General features: G+C 39.3%; 3 protein-coding genes across 4 annotated transcripts; all 3 read left to right on the top strand.

Moving 5' to 3' along the window:
• Nucleotides 1-2951: 2951 nt before the first annotated feature.
• Nucleotides 2952-4957, top strand: ccna1 (cyclin A1). The gene is made up of 8 exons (XM_063895302.1): nucleotides 2952-3110; nucleotides 3229-3436; nucleotides 3518-3633; nucleotides 3732-3958; nucleotides 4059-4263; nucleotides 4378-4491; nucleotides 4572-4705; nucleotides 4867-4957. Exons 1-8 carry the CDS (start codon nucleotides 2952-2954, stop codon nucleotides 4955-4957), a joined length of 1254 nt encoding a protein of 417 aa, XP_063751372.1.
• Nucleotides 4958-5156: 199 nt separating this feature from the next.
• On the top strand, nucleotides 5157-11661 carry sparta (spartin a). Of its 2 annotated transcripts, none has more exons than XM_063894524.1 (8): nucleotides 5157-5333; nucleotides 5929-6735; nucleotides 8216-8410; nucleotides 8913-9069; nucleotides 9312-9506; nucleotides 9667-9828; nucleotides 10034-10124; nucleotides 10866-11661. In XM_063894524.1, the coding sequence occupies exons 2-8, from the start codon at nucleotides 5950-5952 to the stop codon at nucleotides 11116-11118; spliced, it is 1839 nt and encodes a 612-aa protein (XP_063750594.1). In that variant the 5' UTR covers nucleotides 5157-5333; nucleotides 5929-5949; the 3' UTR covers nucleotides 11119-11661. The 2 variants fall into 2 exon arrangements, with proteins under 2 accessions (XP_063750594.1, XP_063750595.1); XM_063894525.1 differs by lacking the exon at nucleotides 10866-11661 and adding an exon at nucleotides 10319-10853.
• A 272-nt stretch (nucleotides 11662-11933) lies between these two features.
• Nucleotides 11934-17519, top strand: ccdc169 (coiled-coil domain containing 169). The gene is made up of 8 exons (XM_063895871.1): nucleotides 11934-12184; nucleotides 12289-12371; nucleotides 12553-12663; nucleotides 13094-13134; nucleotides 14417-14515; nucleotides 15014-15067; nucleotides 15555-15631; nucleotides 15907-17519. Exons 1-8 carry the CDS (start codon nucleotides 12108-12110, stop codon nucleotides 16097-16099), a joined length of 735 nt encoding a protein of 244 aa, XP_063751941.1. The 5' UTR covers nucleotides 11934-12107; the 3' UTR covers nucleotides 16100-17519.
• The last annotated feature ends 356 nt before the right edge of the window (nucleotides 17520-17875 follow it).

Below are 17875 nucleotides of genomic sequence, written 5' to 3'. Positions count from 1 at the left end.
GAAAAGATCATTTTTGTTTCGTTTTAATCTGAACAGATCCTGGTAAATATTGGCTTCTGGTCTATCAAAATATTATTCCCATCAGCCATAGGGATTTCTGCTGCATAGTAATCTCTTTAGGGGTGAAATGTGCCTCCAAAGATTGTTGTTGGATGCTGTTTGACCGTGAAAATAGAATCAATGACAGATTATAACACTCATTCAACATCCTGTGCATGTGCCTAGTCAACGATGAAAATGCCACTGAGAGATAGAAGAATCAATATTTATGTAGGCAATGCTTCCGTTTGATTGGAGGTGAAACATTTGCAAACATTTTTGATTAATGCACAAGTACAGCGGTCAGGAAAGTATTAGTGTGATGGTTGGCTGAAGGTTCAAGAAGCAGCCTCGTGACTGAAAGCAAATTGGAATATTTAATCCCCTGTTGCTCCACTGGAGCAAAGAGCAGCAGCAGCAAGATGACAACACTGTGGTTGATTCTCCTGGGTCCCCCCCGAGCGCCCTGACTCTTCAGTTTACCACCTGTAGTTCTTGCTGTGACTAATAATCACCATAACAATGATCATTTCAGGCAACTCAAAACATCAGCTTGGTTTGCAGGCACAGAAAGGTGCGTCCCACTTTAACTACGAGTCACTTCAGTATTTCACAGCTTTGCACCATCTCCATCCCTGAGGAGTTGGGATGAGCAAAGGTTTTGTGGATATTTGTAAAACTAGATTTAACAGGGTCACAATGTAATATAATCATTTAATATGTATGATTTATGACTTATTTTGGTTGTAGCCTGGAGATAATATTCTGCATCTATTGTTACGTTAGCTGATGAATAGTAGAATGGTTAGTTGATGTTATTTGTCAAAAATCTGCTGGATTTACTGCAGCGGAAAAGCCTCAGACGGTTATTTCTGTAGGGAAAGCCTGCCATCTGATGGACAATTTAGACATCAGCAGGCTATTCTACTCAGACAAACATGGGGGTTTTCTATATAGACTTTTTTTCCCTAATACCTAATATATATTTTTTCTTTATCTTGTATTATTTTAATTGTTAATTTGTTTATGAGTCTACGGAGGGTCCATCATTTAATCTTTCACTGGCCCACAAGGCATTATATCACAATTAGAGTTTGTGTGTTTTCAGTTGTGAATTTTGGCTTTCTATCCAATAGAAAACTCTTGCTTCTCTGATGTGGGATACAAACACACAGCTTCTGCAGGGCAACAACAAAGCCAACAGCAGTGACACGTTCAGCAAGTAATGTAGTTCACAGTTTACACCCTGCTGAGGAGAAAACGGAGAGGAAGGCATTCAACCAGAAGCAGCAACACTTTCATCCTTTAAACCAATGTTTTTTTGAGTGTACAAAAACAAGAGGATGACTAACTGCAGTCAAGAGAAACCTGCCAGCTTAAAGAGGAAATCCAGATATGTGGGAACAAATCCCAGTGACGTACGAAAAACTGCTTTGATAGTGACATCAAGCACAAATCTCAGATATACATCTCGAAAAAAGGAGAGAAACTGACTAAGCTTATGTGAAACAGATACGACACAAATATGAATATATAAAAGTAAGGAACATTAATTGAAACAATCTTTTTTAAACCAAGCTACATTGGTATTTTTTTCCCAAATATCTATTGGTGTATCTCAACTATTTCGCAAGAAATAAATGAATAATATGTATTTTCATCAAAAATAAAAATAACCCAAGCATTATCCAAATATGTACTATGTGTTGAGTTATTAAGAGAACAGGGAAAGGTGTCGCAGCATCCTTAAAAGTCATTTTCCAAATCCAATATGTATCAGTATATGGACAGCCACTAAATACATGCTTTACCTAACAATATCTTCAAACTGTAAAGTAGTCATCGAAATCAGAAATCAGTTATGTAAATGATTGGAAATCCAGTGAGGGATTCCTGATGGACGAGGTCGTCAGCTGTTGCGTTCTGGCACGTGATTGGTCAGAAAGTCGTTTCGGAGGAAACAGCTGATTAATTTAAAAGGAAACTTTTTCCGCTCGGATAAAAACATACGACACTCCGCAAGCTAGTGTAAGTCACTTAGACGCAGCAAGAGGTCGCTGTCTGTTTGCAAACCGGCAAATATCAGAGATTTAAACGACAATTTCTCCGCTTTAGTGGAATACACCGGTATTTTCTTTCCAGCTTCTTAACGTTTACTGACTACGTTGATCCTGATTATGGTGAGTTTGCAGCCAAGAAAATATATCTTATGTTTTAAGTCGACACTAAACTTCTGGTCTGTTTTGTTCTGTGATGCACTGAAGGGGTGCACTTCGTTTGAAGCCTTGTTTTTAAGCGATGTTTGTCTTTTAGTTTTTGTTTATTTGATGATGTACTGTAATACATTCTTGTAACCATGGTAATGTTATATGTTCAGTTCACCTGCCTACATGAGAAGTGAGTAAAGGTGTTATACCCCATTTCACACTTCACTGACACACAGACAAAACGAATTTAGCTCTCCACACTATTTTCTTTTTAAACAAATGTCATCAAGCACTTCTAATCTGTTTTGCTTCGTTTTTTTTTAACTAAAGTTTGCAAATGATATTATGGCTGTTGTTTGTTTTCATTTAAATCAGATTGATATATTTGAATAGTTTTTGGAGGCCAGAAGGCAGAAGAGCTCAAACACATGGATATAAAACTATTTATATCTATGGTAAAACAATTCACCAAAGTCACAGAAAAATACTAAATTGAAAAAATGTACATCGTTTTTTCTTTCGTATTTGACACCATCATTTAATTATCTGGCAGCCTGTGTTGGGAACTATGATTATATTTAATCATGGTCCATTTTCAGTTGTGTAATCAATGACCTACAAGCTAATCACATTTTTCATGAAATATTTCTGTTCTCTTTCTTTCCTGTATGCTGTGTTTAATACTTTATCTTTTCTTGTTTATAGATGAACTTCAACACAAATGCCCATTGCAGCAGTCACACCAGCAAAGAAAACATTCTACATTCAAGCCAAACGGATGCAGTTCATTTCCAGCGAGGCAAGCAGCGGACCGTCCTCGGTGTGTTGTCAGAAAATGAGCAGCATGGTCTATCCTACAGCCAGGTAAGTGAGAATGGCACAGTGGAGAGCATATGAAGCATTTGAAAACATGTCAATTTCAATTACATTTTCTTTCACATAATCACATTTCATCAAGCATGTTGACTCGTTTTCTCCATAGGGAAGTCAATTTTCCAAAAAAAGTTCAATCTCAGACAGCTCCCAGCTCGCCTTCCTTGGCCATCTATCCAGTTCCAGCTTTGATGTTTATGTTGAGGAGGCTTGTGAAGTTGTTCTTGCTCCTTCTGGTCAAGAAGTTGTCTCAGAGAGCTATAACCTGGAGGCCGAAACTAATGCTGATTTAAGATTCTTGATGGAATTGAGTATAAGTGAGTTTGGCAAAAATACATTCACGGTTTTTCTGGTTCAGTCTGTACATTTTTTAACCACATTTCTGTTCACACTTGTAGGTTCAGGCCATGATGCATCTATGCAGTCTGAACCAGATGAATCACTGATGTCAAAGGAAGTGATGTGTGTTTCTGACTATGCAGAAGACATTCACCTGTACTTGAGGGAGAGTGAAGTGCGAAATGATCTATCTATGAGAATTTTAGGTATGATGTTTTGTTCCTCAGTCCATTGTAAATAACTCATGATAACTGCTTCTGTTCGTAATGCCAGAGAAAGTCCAGGCCAAGTCCAGACTACTTAGAGAAACATCCAGAGATCACCAATGGCATGCGAGTGATCCTGGTGGACTGGCTGGTTGAAGTCGTACAGGAATACAGGCTTCGCTCTGAAACTCTGCACCTTGCTGTCAACTATTTGGACCGCTTTCTGTCTTACACTGCATCCGTGAAACGCAGCAAGCTGCAGCTGGTCGGCACAGCTGCGTTAATGATTGCTGCGTAAGCAATTTTTTTTGTTTTCCATTCTCTGATTTGGTAATAACAATTGATGGTCTTGAGACTCACATCATCTAATGATGCCTGCTCTGTCAACTTGCAGAAAATATGAAGAGATCTGCCCCCCTGAGCTGAACGAGTTTGTGTACACCACAGACAGCACCTACACCAGCAAACAGCTGGTCTCTATGGAGCATGTTTTCCTTAAAGTGTTGTCGTTTAGGATGGCAGCGCCCACAACAAACCAGTTCCTTCGCCTCTTCATGTCCATCCACTCTGTCTGCACCATCACAGAAAACCTTTCCCAGGTTAGCAAAATTATTATGATGCTAATAAAAAAACTAGATTTGTTCCCACTGCCTTTAAAGTTGCTGTTTATCCCTTGATGATATTTTGATTTGGTGTGTTTTGTTTGCTTCTAGTATGTAGCAGAGTTAAGCCTGCTGGAAATTGATCCATTCCTACAGTACACCCCATCTCTAGTAGCAGCTGGAGCATACTGCCTAGCTTCTTACATTGTAAACAAATCTCTCTGGGTAAGTTTGCCCAGATCATTCTCTTGTCAAGGAATTGGTAAAAAATATGACATTTTAAGCAACTTCCCCCCATATTTTAGCCCGAATCCTTACATGCCTTTACTGGTTATACCACTGCGAAAATTGTGCCTTGCATGACTGCCCTCCACAAGCTGTACATCAGTGCAGAGAGTCGTCCTCAACAGGCCATCAGGGAAAAGTATAAGACTTCAAAGTAAGTATTTTATGTAAATATAAATTGACAACTTTACAAACAGCTAATGCAAACTACAGAACTTTGGGATCTTTCAGGTGTACTTTGCAGAAAGTTTGAGTTGATGCTTCCAGGACTTAATTTTACATCTCTAAATGTAACTGTATTCTCTCCAATTACAGGTATTTTCGTGTTTCATTGATCGCTGCACCTGCTGCTCTGACTTGTATGAGTAACTGCCCCACCCTTCTTGGAGCTTCTGCCAAAACATAAAGGCTGAGAACCAAATAAGCCCAGCTGATTCTACTGCCAATCCCATATATGCAAAACTCCTCCATATATTTTAAACAAATTCAATAAACCTTTTCTATTAAACATACTTCATGAATTTCTTTTTTTATTTTAAAACTGGACTTTGGGTTTTATTTTGAAAGTGTGTACCGGAAGCTATTTTTGTCGCTCTAGTTGGTTTGACGCATGTGTGCAGGCGGGGTGTGCGGCAGATAAACGCAGCGAGTGAAGTGAACACATATTTTTGCAGGCATTTTTTAAATAATAAAAGTACGGATAAACTCTCGAAAACCAAATAACGACCCTGAAACCACCTATTTGTGTTGTTTTCTCCTCTTACAGGATATTGAAGTTCAAGGTAAGTCATATTAAAGTTTATCATAGGCAAGTTGTCTGAAAACGAAACGTAAAGCTATCTTAAGTTTGGAACACTTGATAGCGTACATGAATACATGTTTGGACTGTTATTTTAAGTGTTCAGTGTTTTTCTTAAGAGGGTTTACATTCAGTAAGTCCCAAAGGCAAATCGCTGGTCTTGTTGTTCAGGTAAAACCTGATGTGTTCGCTAGTTGAGGCTATTTACAACCTGTCATAGCAGCCAACAACAATAACATAACAGAGATTTTTAATTCATCTACTTTGCCGTAATGCTGTCTGTCAGTGCTTATGTCGGTGTTGACAATGTGGTGCTCTTTTCACATCTGGTTTAGCTGCATATCTTGGTGAGAGGTGCATGCTCTACCTATTTTCTCATACATGTTTTATAAAGACAACCTTCTCGTTAGTCAATAAAAGTGTTCATTTTCAAATAAGCCTTAAACTAAATACTACACATATTTAATATTTACAGTTTGTGTTGTAGGACAAAATCCCTCATTCTATACACCTTTTTATGGTAACTTTTTTTGAGAGATGAACTGTTGATTTGTTCACTGTGTCCCTGCTTTTTCTAGCACCTGTATCTACTCCTCAGTATGACTGAGCCTGCTGAGCTGCTGCTCATCAAGGACCAGTATGAGTTGGCATTTCACTCTCTGAGCCGTGGGCTGGCTGCTGAAGAGGCCGGGAAAAAAGCTGAGGCCCTGGAGTCTTACCGTAAAGGCCGACAGCACCTCACCCAAGGCTTGGGAGTTCCGACTGGGGGGGAAAGGCATCAGGGAGCATTCTGGGACAAGGCCAGGCAGCTTCAGCAGAAGATGAGGGACACTGTGAGGACTGTTAACACCCACCTTTCTGACATGGAGACCTCTAAGCAGACAACAGGAGCACAGAGAGGCGGCTTATTGATGGCTCTACCTCTCAATCTTTATCCCGACCTGGCACCGAGCAGCCAGCCCCCCCAAAGCTCCCTCCACCATCTGTACCCCACCTTACCTACCACTACAGAGAGCACAATCCCAAACCCCAAACTCCCTCCTAGGCCTCTTTCCCCTGCTGTTCTGCACACGCTCCCTGCTGGAACTATGGCCATGGCTAACCCAGAGGACCAACCTCCAGCATACACCCCCCAGCCAACTGTCGGCCACTGCAGCCTGTCTTATAGTTCTGCTGGAGGAGGCTTTGGGCTTGGAAGGCAGACTGGGGCATCAGCAGGAAGAGATGGAAACGAATTGCTTTATATCCCCTCTGGGGTGCAGATGTTTTTCGTGGCAGCGAATGGGCAAGTGAGCGCCCTGTCATACCCAGGCTTCCTTCGCATCCTCACATTTGAAAATCAGCACAAGAATTCCGATGGTGGAAGACCCTCAGCTTTTCTACATGTGAGTATGCATCGTGTCATAATATTTAAATGCCATAATACGTGTGTACATGCATCTGGGTGTGTGTATGTCAGCAAAGCATCTACCTTGGGCGTGTGTCTTCGGGTTGAGTTTGTGTGAGGAGGAAACTCCCCCGGGTGAAACCACGTCTTCTCCATAAGACCAGTTCTAGAACTAACTATGAGTCACTTTGTTGGTATATAGTGTATAAAATGAGTACGACTCACAAAGAAATGTTCTGCTTTTATGACTGACTGGGCGACATGGAATGATAAAACAGCATTAAAAGCTGTCTTGGAATGAGCTTCTTTTTTTTTATGTGAAAGAGTTTTGTAGTTCAAGTTGCACCTATTGAACATTTTCATAACCCATTAATACATTGATTCTTTATTTTCGAATGATAGTGGTTTTCTCTATAAAACCTCATAGAATAGTGAAACTTATCAGTCAGTTATACCCCAAAGGCTCAATATGGTTCAACAAAAAACAATTGTAAATATTTTGCTTGAAAAGGATTTATTCATCATCAAAATCCATTTGCGTCTATAGACCAGATAAACAATTATTTCAGCTCTAGTTTCAATATCGCTATTGCCTTTACACTCCAAAACATGTTGGATCATATTTGAGGGAAGTGAAACACATTATATTTGTTGATAAATACCATTGAGGTATCAATGTTTGAGCAGTATTACTCTCCATGTACTGCATTTCAGCTGCTAGACTTCTGTGAAACGCACGACTTGTTTTAGCATGCTAATAGAATCTGTATCTGTTCTGTCCCTGTGTCTCCTATTCATGTGAAGCCTTCTGACAACCTGCCCAATATAGAATGCATAAAGTAACAATATGGTATTCTGACACCTCTACAAAGTGCATGTCATACCATTCTGAATACTGCAGAGCGACCCATTACTCTGTTTCCCACCAGCCTGGGCTGGTCTGCTGTATTCTGTCCCTGCTTTGTTTCCCAGCAGGACAATGGTCCCATTAACAGATGACTTTGCGATTCTGTTGTGCTTCTGGTCAGTGTCCTGCGCCCTCGCGGGGTTATTCTGTCAGGCGGCATACCAGTGGCACTATGCAGCAGAAGTGTCTGTATTATGTCTGTGTTGATGACTGACATAAGTCCTGATGGGGCTAAAATCCTGTCAGGTGTCTTTGAGAGGGAATAACATGGGGTCAAAAGGAGCAGGGGACACTGCTTCTATGGAAATGACGATGCATTTTTCACACATTTGGGCCTCAAAAGAAACCGCCTTTTATATATGATGTTAATTTGAATATAACATTGGAAGATTTACAGTTCATATATTATGAACAGGAAACACAAATGAGGGCTCAACAGAAGCCACCATTAGAACATTTGACAGGTGATCAGTTAGAGTGAATACAGCCTTCGTTGGTATTGATGGTACATGGGTGATGTTGACCTTTATTTTTCTGACCTAATTCTGTGTGTGTCTTTTGTGTTTTCAAGGTGTGTGACTGTCTGTACCCGCTGACAACAGACACTCCAGTGCTGTTGGCTAACTCTGGGATCTTCATGTTCCCTGACGTCTTGTCAGCGACTCCAGGGTCCTACGTGGGCATAGTGTTGTCCTCTGAACTGCCTGCTGCCCAAAGACAGACGTTTCAGGACCTCATCTCACAACTTACTGAACTCAGGGTCCAGGTCAGTCTTTATGTTTCAAATTTTGGGTTAGATGTGCATGTAGTTTGAGTCAATGCTTTGTAACAATGTGTTTTAGGTAATTCAAATGTTATAAAATAAATGAACTAGAAGGGCAATCGGATTTGGATCCTCTATGTGTTGGCTGATGACACACTCTTTCATTAGGTTATTTGAAAAAATCAGGCCGGTGTATTTTTCTTTAGTTCTGCTGGCAATCAAACAAACAAACAAACAAATCAAATCGAAAACAAAACCTCCTCGGCCGAGATAATAAGGACTACACCTTCTTGTAGAATCTGCCTTCCCTAGCGTCAATCTTTTCTCTTGACACTTCAGGAGGAACTAAAGAGTTATGTTGTGGGTAAAAACATTCTAAGCGAGGTGAGTCATGGCTTACAGGAATGTACATCTCCTCTATGGGTGTACACGTTTTAAAAGCCTCTTACTGTGTTTCCTTTCATGATTACTGTATAGCAATATGACTTAATGGATTCCCTGACAGGGTCCAGAGGGGGCAGGGTCAGAGGTCATCAACCTGAGTGAGAAAGTCCCTCTTGGTCCCACGAAAGAGCTTGAAGGTCTGACAGTGCCAACAGGGGAGAAGGACGGACCACTACTTCCTGGATGGAGTGAGAAAATGGCGCAAGGAATCTTGACAGGTGTGCTTGTGTGATCCTTAAAGAAACAGTATTTTTTACTTTTGTCCTATAGTACACTTGCTGTTTCACAAAACCACTAGAGGGCACAGTTTACCATTGCAGCTTCTCTCCTTAACAGGATTGAGTGCTGCGAGGAAAACTTAGTACAACAACTCTTAAGTTACCTGCATGGATATTTAAACAACAAAACTATCAATGATATTGCTAACTTACATTTAACACCCAAATGTTTCTGTGTGTAGGAGCTACACGGTTGAGTTTAGGGTTTGTAAAAGGAGCCGAGGCCACTGGAAGGGCCATTCATAGAGGAGCCGCCAAGATCCGGGACCACATCACGCCTGAGGATACTCCTGCAGAGGTCAGCTCCCGTGTCACCAAAAGTCTTCAGGTGGCTAAACAGGCTACCGGGGGCGCTGTGAAAGTCAGCCAGTTCTTGGGTGAGGACTTATACCGTCTAAAAGAAAGGATCATATTAAATACGATGATGTTGAATAAAAACCTTTATAGTCCACTTTTCTCAGAACTGAAGAAAACGTACATGTATTCTCCTGTGCTATGAATTATCACGGCTGTATATTTGCATGTTTATATTTACAGTTAATGGAGTGAGTACAGTAGCAGGACACATGGCAGATAAGATGGCTCCCCATGTGAAGAAACAGGGCGCTAAGCTGGTCCCAGAGTCTCTGAAGAAGAGCAAAGATGGTGCCCCTTCCAACTGGGAAGGAGCCAAGTTAGTGGCAGCAAGCAGTGTACAAGGTATTTACCAATATAGGGTAATTTCAGGATCAAGTACTACTATCACTATATCCTTGCAAATTGTCAGATAACTTGCTTTTTGTCTCTTTTAACTGTCAAAACATTAATCCATGTTTTGGCATTTGATATATATTGACATGTTAACCTAAATGTGGGTGATTCAAGTCTTTTTAGAGTTCTCAATTTTGCTTTTCATCCAAACCAGGTTTCTCTACTGTTTGGTCTAGTATGGAGACAGGAGCAAAGCTGGTTGGCAAAAGTGTTTCAGCAGAGACTGTCACCACTGTGACGTACAAGTAAGTTGGGACATTTCACATTTCTGCTTCTGTATTGAATTGATAAAAAAGTTACTGTTGATCTGTTGACTGTTTCCAGTCCTTTTCTAAATCTACTTGGTTTCTTTGAACAATAGTAGAATACCATCCTGCTGTGTTTCTTTCTTCTTGGTGTGTTGGGAAACTGATCTGCTTTCTTACCTATTTCTTTTCAGATTTAAAGGCTTAGAAAATCTAATAAAAACTACAAAAACAAACATATGACTGCACGTTGAGAGTAAAGGCAAAGACTTTGAATTAACAACTGATCAACTCTTTCATACTTTCATTAAGCCAAATCAAGTCAGGAATGAACCCTCAATATGACTGAGCTAACTCAGAATTGTCTTTTTGTTTTTATCAAACTAATTTAATTAATTTATATGAACACATATAAAGTATGTGTTTTGGGTTCTTTTTTCACTTGAAGTAGTTTTAGCTTCTGTTATGTTTGTGTCTCTCTGGGTGTGCTTACTGCAGCCGATTGTCTGCTTGTGTTGGGTGGTGCTGCTCTTGCTGTTCATACTATCTGTAGCCCTATTTGCTGGATGGTAACTAATAAAAATGCTACAACGTGAAATATGACTATTTCTCTTGACCTTTGGTGTGTTAACGTGAATAATAACAGTGTGATATATCACATTTATTCATTATTTCTGTTCCTTAAATACCCTAATTTATTTTCTTACACACAACCACTCTCCCCTAACTTCCGTGACAAAGGTATGGTAATGATGCAGGCGCAGCTACAGACACTGCTCTCAAATCAGTGATTAATGTTGGTGTCACTGCATACAACTTTGATAATCTGGGCATAAAAGCCTTCTTGAAGACTGCCGGGAAGCAGACAGCCAAAGCCATGGTCAAAGGTCCAGGAGGACAAGCTGAAGGGAAGGAGGCTCAGAAACGAGAAAAGCAAGCAGAGTCAAACGGGAAGGAAAAGCAAAAGAAAGAGGAGGAAGAGAAGAAGAAATAAACTTGACACAGCACACTTTCTGCCTTGTTTGGAGTTTTCTTCCAGATTAATGGCAAACATTTGCAAGTTGATACATCGAAATAGGAACAATATTTAGCCCAAGTGCAATTTTACATCACAAGTTGTTAAATAGCCTACTAAGTATTTTAATAGGAGCAGTCAGGGTTCAAGTTTTATGACATTCTGTGTGTTCTGTCTGTCTGTAAAGTTGTTGTTATCTGGCTTTTATTTAATCATCTCTTTGTGTTTTTAATGTTTTCTTTTACAATTGTAAAGCACTTTGTCACTGTGTTTGGCTGCATTGGGTTATGTGAAATAGTTTGTAGGAGTTTTTTTATGCTTTGTATTACGTTGTACTTATATGTACACATGTTGTGTACGTTAGGCTTATGATAAACATTAATGAACTGAATGAAAATTAAATCAATTTATTTTTGTCCCAGCAGACATGTATATTGAACATCTGTAGGCCTATGTGTACTGTATCAACCTGGTCATAATAATGTAAAGCAGAATGCAATACATGAACATTCTAAACAGTGATTACCAGACTTTGCATTTTTATATGATGTTATGAGGACAAAAACGAACCACAGAAATATCAGAGCCCTTTTGTCGTCATTTTGCATGTTGTTTTTCTAATTGTAAAAAGACATATTATCTCCTGCTTCTGCGATTCATCAACCGGCATTTACAGGCCGTTAATGGAGAGTTAGGAAGTCAATTTTCAGGCCTAATTAATTTGGTCTTTTCAAAATTACGACTTGCGGAAAAAGACACTGTAGGCTATGTGACGAATATGTCATTTCCGAGTTTTTTTATTTGGTTACATCCATAATTAACCAACGAGGACGTTTTATTTCCCACCCTCCCGCTAATCTGCGCCATTATGTCCCGAGTCTGTCTGTCTGCTCGGCCCGGAAACAGCTGTCTCCATAGTAACCCCGAGGCACAAACTTTTGTTCAGTTGATTATAGTTTTTCAGAAACATGAGTGGAGATAGCGACTACAGCAAATTCGATTTGGCACGCCTGCAGTCCGAGCTTGAACATGAGCGGGAAATGAAGTAAGTGTGGTTAAAGTAAAAGTATTACTTAGAAATGTATTAAGGAGATCATGTGTTATTTTCAACTGCAAAAAGGACATCGTCTCGGCTCTTTACTATTACAGACAAATGCTCGAAGAGTCAGTGTCTGACCTGCGGAGTACCATGTGTGAACTGCAGGACAGACTGCACAGTGTTGATGGAGAGGGTGAGTATCTTAACGTATTTAACTTTAAACAAAAAGTGTATAGTATGTCATGCCATCTTGAACCACAGTGGCAACATGTTAACCAATAATTCACTGGTTTCAGCACACACTCTGATGTGGTGTCTGTCATGTGTCCTGTCCCATTTGTAAGTCAAATATAACCTCTGTTTATTCTGTACAGAAAATGAGTGGAAGACTAGGTATGAGACACAGACTGAGCTAAATGGACAGTTGGAGCGACAGATGTCATTCATTCATGAGAGACTGGAGGACCTACGAGGAAACCCCATGGGTGCGTTTTAAAGGGTTTATGCTAGAAGGACATTCATTATTATTTGACTCTTTAAACCTAAAATTACTCACTATACAAAATGACTTTGAATTCCACAAGATGGACTTGTCTGTGTCAAAAACGATAATTGCTAATCATCATCAAATATTAATAAAGAGGGAAAACATTTTTAAAAAAGCTTAAATCTGGTTAAAATACTAAAAACTACGATTTTTGAAGTTGTTTTAATGGTCTTGGTGTCTGTGTTTTGGCTACAAGGTTTATTACAAACCCATTATAGGAGCTGAAGTTGAACTTTTCTAAATGATGTAAGGAAGCTCAGCTCTTAAGTGTAAAATGCTCTTCTGTCTGCTCTGAAGAGGATTTGAGAACAGGCGACTTTACAGTTTTATGCACTAATAATGCTCACATTTTGTCTTGTTTTTCACAGATCGATTGGCCTCCATCCGAACGTTTGATGACATGTCGGTAGTGAGTGCAAACATGTTAATTCTCTATTGAGCTTTTTCTTAATCTGTTTTGTTGTAATGGTTGTGTTTAGTGTTATTTTCTAAGTGCATATCAATACACAGCCAACCCACAGAGATCTGTAAGTGTGTGTAAGATACAAGCACATACATTACCAGCAGAGAGCGCCAGAGACTCAGAATGAAGGGAGAAGGACCGAGAGGACAGAGAGGATTGTAATGCCAGCTGCTCTCCATCCTCCCATTGATGCATGCTTAAATCAACCACAGTTTAATCACAGCACTATAATCACAGGATTATAAAACATGGGAGAGTAGAGCACACTAATTACAATGCACAACACACACTAAAAGGTTGCACAATTCAGACTAAACATGTGTGTCTGTGTGCCTTAAGGCAGAACTAACAGATGCCCATTCGCCCATCCACGAGTGACTGTTAGACTGTGGACTGAAGCTTGATAAACTGTGAGCAAGACCTTAAAATAGAGAATGTTTGTATGTGAAGAGAATATAGATTATTTTTAATAAGTGTTAATAAAATAAATATTATAAATGTTAGGATACCATAAAGTTGAAAACATTTTATTATTTAAATCATGAAACATTGAATGTTGGAGATACATGCTTCTCACAGGACAGTGACAGTGTTAAGCTCAACAGGAATCATCCACACATCTATAATGCAACCTGTACGTTAATAAATTAAGGTATAATCGAAACCAAACCGTCAACATTTTACTGCTCAAACGGTACTTTTATTTTCATCCTTTGAGGTTGCAGATAGTTCTTACATATTGTTACCCAGATAAGGTTTTCAGGTAATCAATTCAGGATGATTACCTATCTGAGTATCTTTATATTGGTACTTACTTAAACAAAGTATCTGAACACTTCTTCCAATTCTGACTGGAACATTACACTATAAATACAATAATCAGCAACTGTCTTATCCACAAGCATCAGGCTTTATTCGTCTAAACTGACTAGGGTTGCTTGTTCTTTTTTAGAGTAACTATTAAAAACCCAACACTCATGCTCCTCTCTGCGCTAGAAACTCACCGTGTCTCAACTCTAATTTTATTTGGTTATTGAATAATGCATGAGCCTACGGTAATCCATTCTTGTGCTCATGTATTTGCATTAAGTGTTATGTAATTGTTTGATCCTATCAGATGACATTGTGTTATTTTAGTACAAATTGATGTTTAATTAATCAGCAGTGCAACACCTTTCATGCTTCTTTGTTATGAATTTATCTAATTAATGGAAACACTTTGCCGCAGGAAACTCTGAGACAGCGTCTGAAGCTCCTGACTGAGGAGAAGTCAGACCTCCAGAGACAGCTCATGGACGCTCATAGCAGAATTGAACAGGAGGGAAAGGTGTGGACCTCCGCTGCTCCACAGCACTGTTGATGGGATTTTGTTTTCAGTATTGTTGAGTGTCACAAGGACTTCTAGTACCCTAATATTATTTGTAAGAAAAGCAGCTTTAAAACATTTCCTGGTGTAACATATTTCAGTAAGACATTTCCATCATTAGCAAGGGATTGAAAAAGATTTGTGTGATATTTCTTGTTTTGGATTTTCTTTCAAAATTGAACATAACCTTTGTCCTGCACTGCTATGTCCGGTATGCTCTTAGTTTGACTTGGTTCTTTGTTTATTGTGTGCTCAGCAAACAGCGCCATATTAGATGAATAAAGGTTTAACACGCAGCATGTGCAGCCAGTAATCCATGTTGTAATCTGTTGCTCATTAACATTGACAACCTCATGAATTGCACTCCAATACACAAATACCAAGCACTGCAATCGGAGCGTAGTCCATGAATAGGAAGAAAATGTTGCACTAAGGCCCTCTGTTTCTTTCACATTTCAGGCATTTCATAAAACCAATGATGAGAGGCGGGCCTACCTTTCAGAAATTGCTAAGGTAAGCATTCCCTTTCATCCATGTATAAAGTTTGGATAACCAATTAGGCAAGTAGCTCTCAACTTAACCGATAAACTATTAATTACATGCCATACTTAACAATAGCTGTCATGGTTAATTGCCGTACAAAAGGTTAATCCAGTGTAGAGAGCAGCCTGATGTGCTCTCCATCTCTTTTCTTTCAGGCCTAGTTATGATTCCCCATTCATCCTCCAGTGCTACTTTCTCTTGTTACATAATGGTTAAATCTCGGTTCCGCCAAAAAGAAACTAAGTCAAGGACTTTCTGCCTTGTGCTGCATCAAAACTGGTCCTGCAGGGCTGAAACGAATGCAGCTGCATTTTAGGCAACAGATCTCTACATTCCAGTGCCATGAGACAGGCTCATATCTTCTGTAAACACAAAACAACATGCGTACAACTAAACACAATGTGTATGTGTCTGCATGTGTCTACTGCTTTTTCTCATGACTTGTCCCTTGTTACAGCTGTCCTCGACACTCGAAGCACAGAGAAGACAGTACTCCACTGAGGCACAGAGGGCAGCAGAGAGCAAACACAAGAGGTCAGTGAGGCACAACGCCTACAGGTGATGGACACAATAACATGAAGTGTGAGCACACTCAACAAATAGTCTAGAGTTGAATTAAATAACACAAACAAGTGTAAAACAACATCACTTTTACAATATAAACATGACAACTGAAAAAAAAATTGGAACCTGCATCATTGTAAATTATTGCAAGAATTAAAACGTGTTATTGTTATTCATATCCCTCTAAAGCATTGTGATAGAACACATTATGTATATATTACTGTTTTTTTCTTCTGATTGCATAGAGGGAGGCAGACCAGCAGGAAAGCAGAGGCTGATTCTAAGAAGGGAAAAGAAAGAGAAGACGATGGAGACAGAGCATGTGTGAAAGGAGGAGGTGGCAGCAATGGAGTCACAGCAGAGAGAAGAGAAGAGAAGAAGTCCCAAAGGGGAAGCAGGTTACCCACACTAAAGTACTACCTGAAACACAACCCCTGAAACCCTCCTGGTGTTATAGCCCTTTTTAAAAAGAGAGGTGGCTTTGTGTACATTTCTCAAAAGAGTATTGGGAGGAAACATTGCATTTCCGATGCAGATTATCCTGTGGTGTTTATTGATGTCAAATACAGTGGTATAACATATTACATTGATAAGGAAGTCCGGCCTTATTATCGCCTTATACCTTTCTTTATTTCAACAAAAAGAGTAGCATTGAAGAGAAACATTTTAAAGGGAGGAATATCACAGTCTCCAGTGAGGTTGTCTCCTAAAGTACCAGAAGCCTGCTGAGTCTGACATTTCTTGTGTCGCTGCGTTTTTTTCCAAAACACCTCCTACGACTAGTATTACGTAAGCAACACCACATCTACCACTCTCTCCAAATGCAGTTCATCCACAGAGCAACCAGTCACCCCCCCGTCCCACCCACTGACAGCCTTTACAAAAGTAGGTGTAAGAATACGCTCTCCAAATGAGATGCAGTAGTGAATAGGAAAATTGCCCGAAGCTGTTTCAGTTGTGTTTGTGAAGAGTGTGGAGGAGGGGTTCAGTTTTGTCAGCCTCAAATCACTGAATAGAAACAGAATCCGATGGGGAAAAACAACATGGATTTATAAATTAATCTTGGCTCTAGGTTAATGAATATAGCTGTTTTCTTGTTTACTGATTGAAGTCCAATGACTTAATATTGGTGAGCTCAGAGAATATGAACAAAAATAGTATTTTTTATAATAAACGTGTATAGCACTATCTGCTCTGTGAATGCATTTCCAGAGCTTTGTAATGGTCACAAGGAAAACCTGCCTTTAACTAAAATAGCAAAGATAAGCCCCTGTGTCGACAAGCGCCACACCAGCTGAATAGTCTTTTAGCATAATTCTGCATAAACTTAGAAACAAATATTGGTTTCCCTCCTAAAAGACCAAATACTTATACTACACGATGACTGTTATGTAGTACTGCTGCTTCTTTTTATTTGAACCTTTTCAAACACACTGCTTAAATAATGCTTTGAGCAACAATTTCGATTGGTGAGCAATGTTCAAACATTCCAAATGAAACTTAAAGTGCAACACTGTGTAAAAGTTTAAATCTGTGAATTTAGAATAACAAGGTAAACATAACATTAAAAAGGTATTTATGGCAGTGTTGTACCCACACAATATGATTATTGGATCAAAGGATTCCTAATTGACTTGCGTTAGATTCTCCCTTAAAACCTGTGAAATGTGTCAGAGAACCGGATTTGTACACCCATCCACATGTTCACACACCATCCTGTGTTGTGTGATATTGTAACATATGTAATGCAATGATTAATGATAGAGTGGAGAATGTGTTTTTGTCCAGCAGCATATGCAATAGACTGAGAAGGTTGTCTTTGGCTGCGAAATTAAGACTGATTTAATATCCTAAATTATTCCAGGACGAATTTAACATAACATATGAATCATGAGGCTATCTGCATTCACTTAAGCAAAAGTAATGAACTTGTCCTTATTAAATGTGGTTTTCATGTTCTTCTTTGTCTTTGTTTTCAAAAGTAGCAGTTACTAAGACAAGATCTTTGTATAAAAAAGCAAGACCTTTTTTATGAAGATTTATTGTTAGTGTCAAGGACAGCAGTATCATGGTCTCCTTACTCATAAATGCCAAAATTCTCCATCTCTTTATACAAGTCACTTGAATCTGCCTAGCCATGCTCCTGGAACAAAGATCACATCTATGAAGAGTAAAATCATTTGTATGGATAATATATTCCCAAGTCTATTCGTT

This window comes from Eleginops maclovinus, chromosome 11 (assembly GCF_036324505.1).
Source record: "Eleginops maclovinus isolate JMC-PN-2008 ecotype Puerto Natales chromosome 11, JC_Emac_rtc_rv5, whole genome shotgun sequence".
In the NCBI taxonomy this organism is placed as follows: Eukaryota; Metazoa; Chordata; class Actinopteri; order Perciformes; family Eleginopidae; genus Eleginops; species Eleginops maclovinus.
The sequence above is the reverse complement of the archived record's forward strand: the minus strand, read 5'-3'. Positions and strand labels throughout refer to the sequence as shown.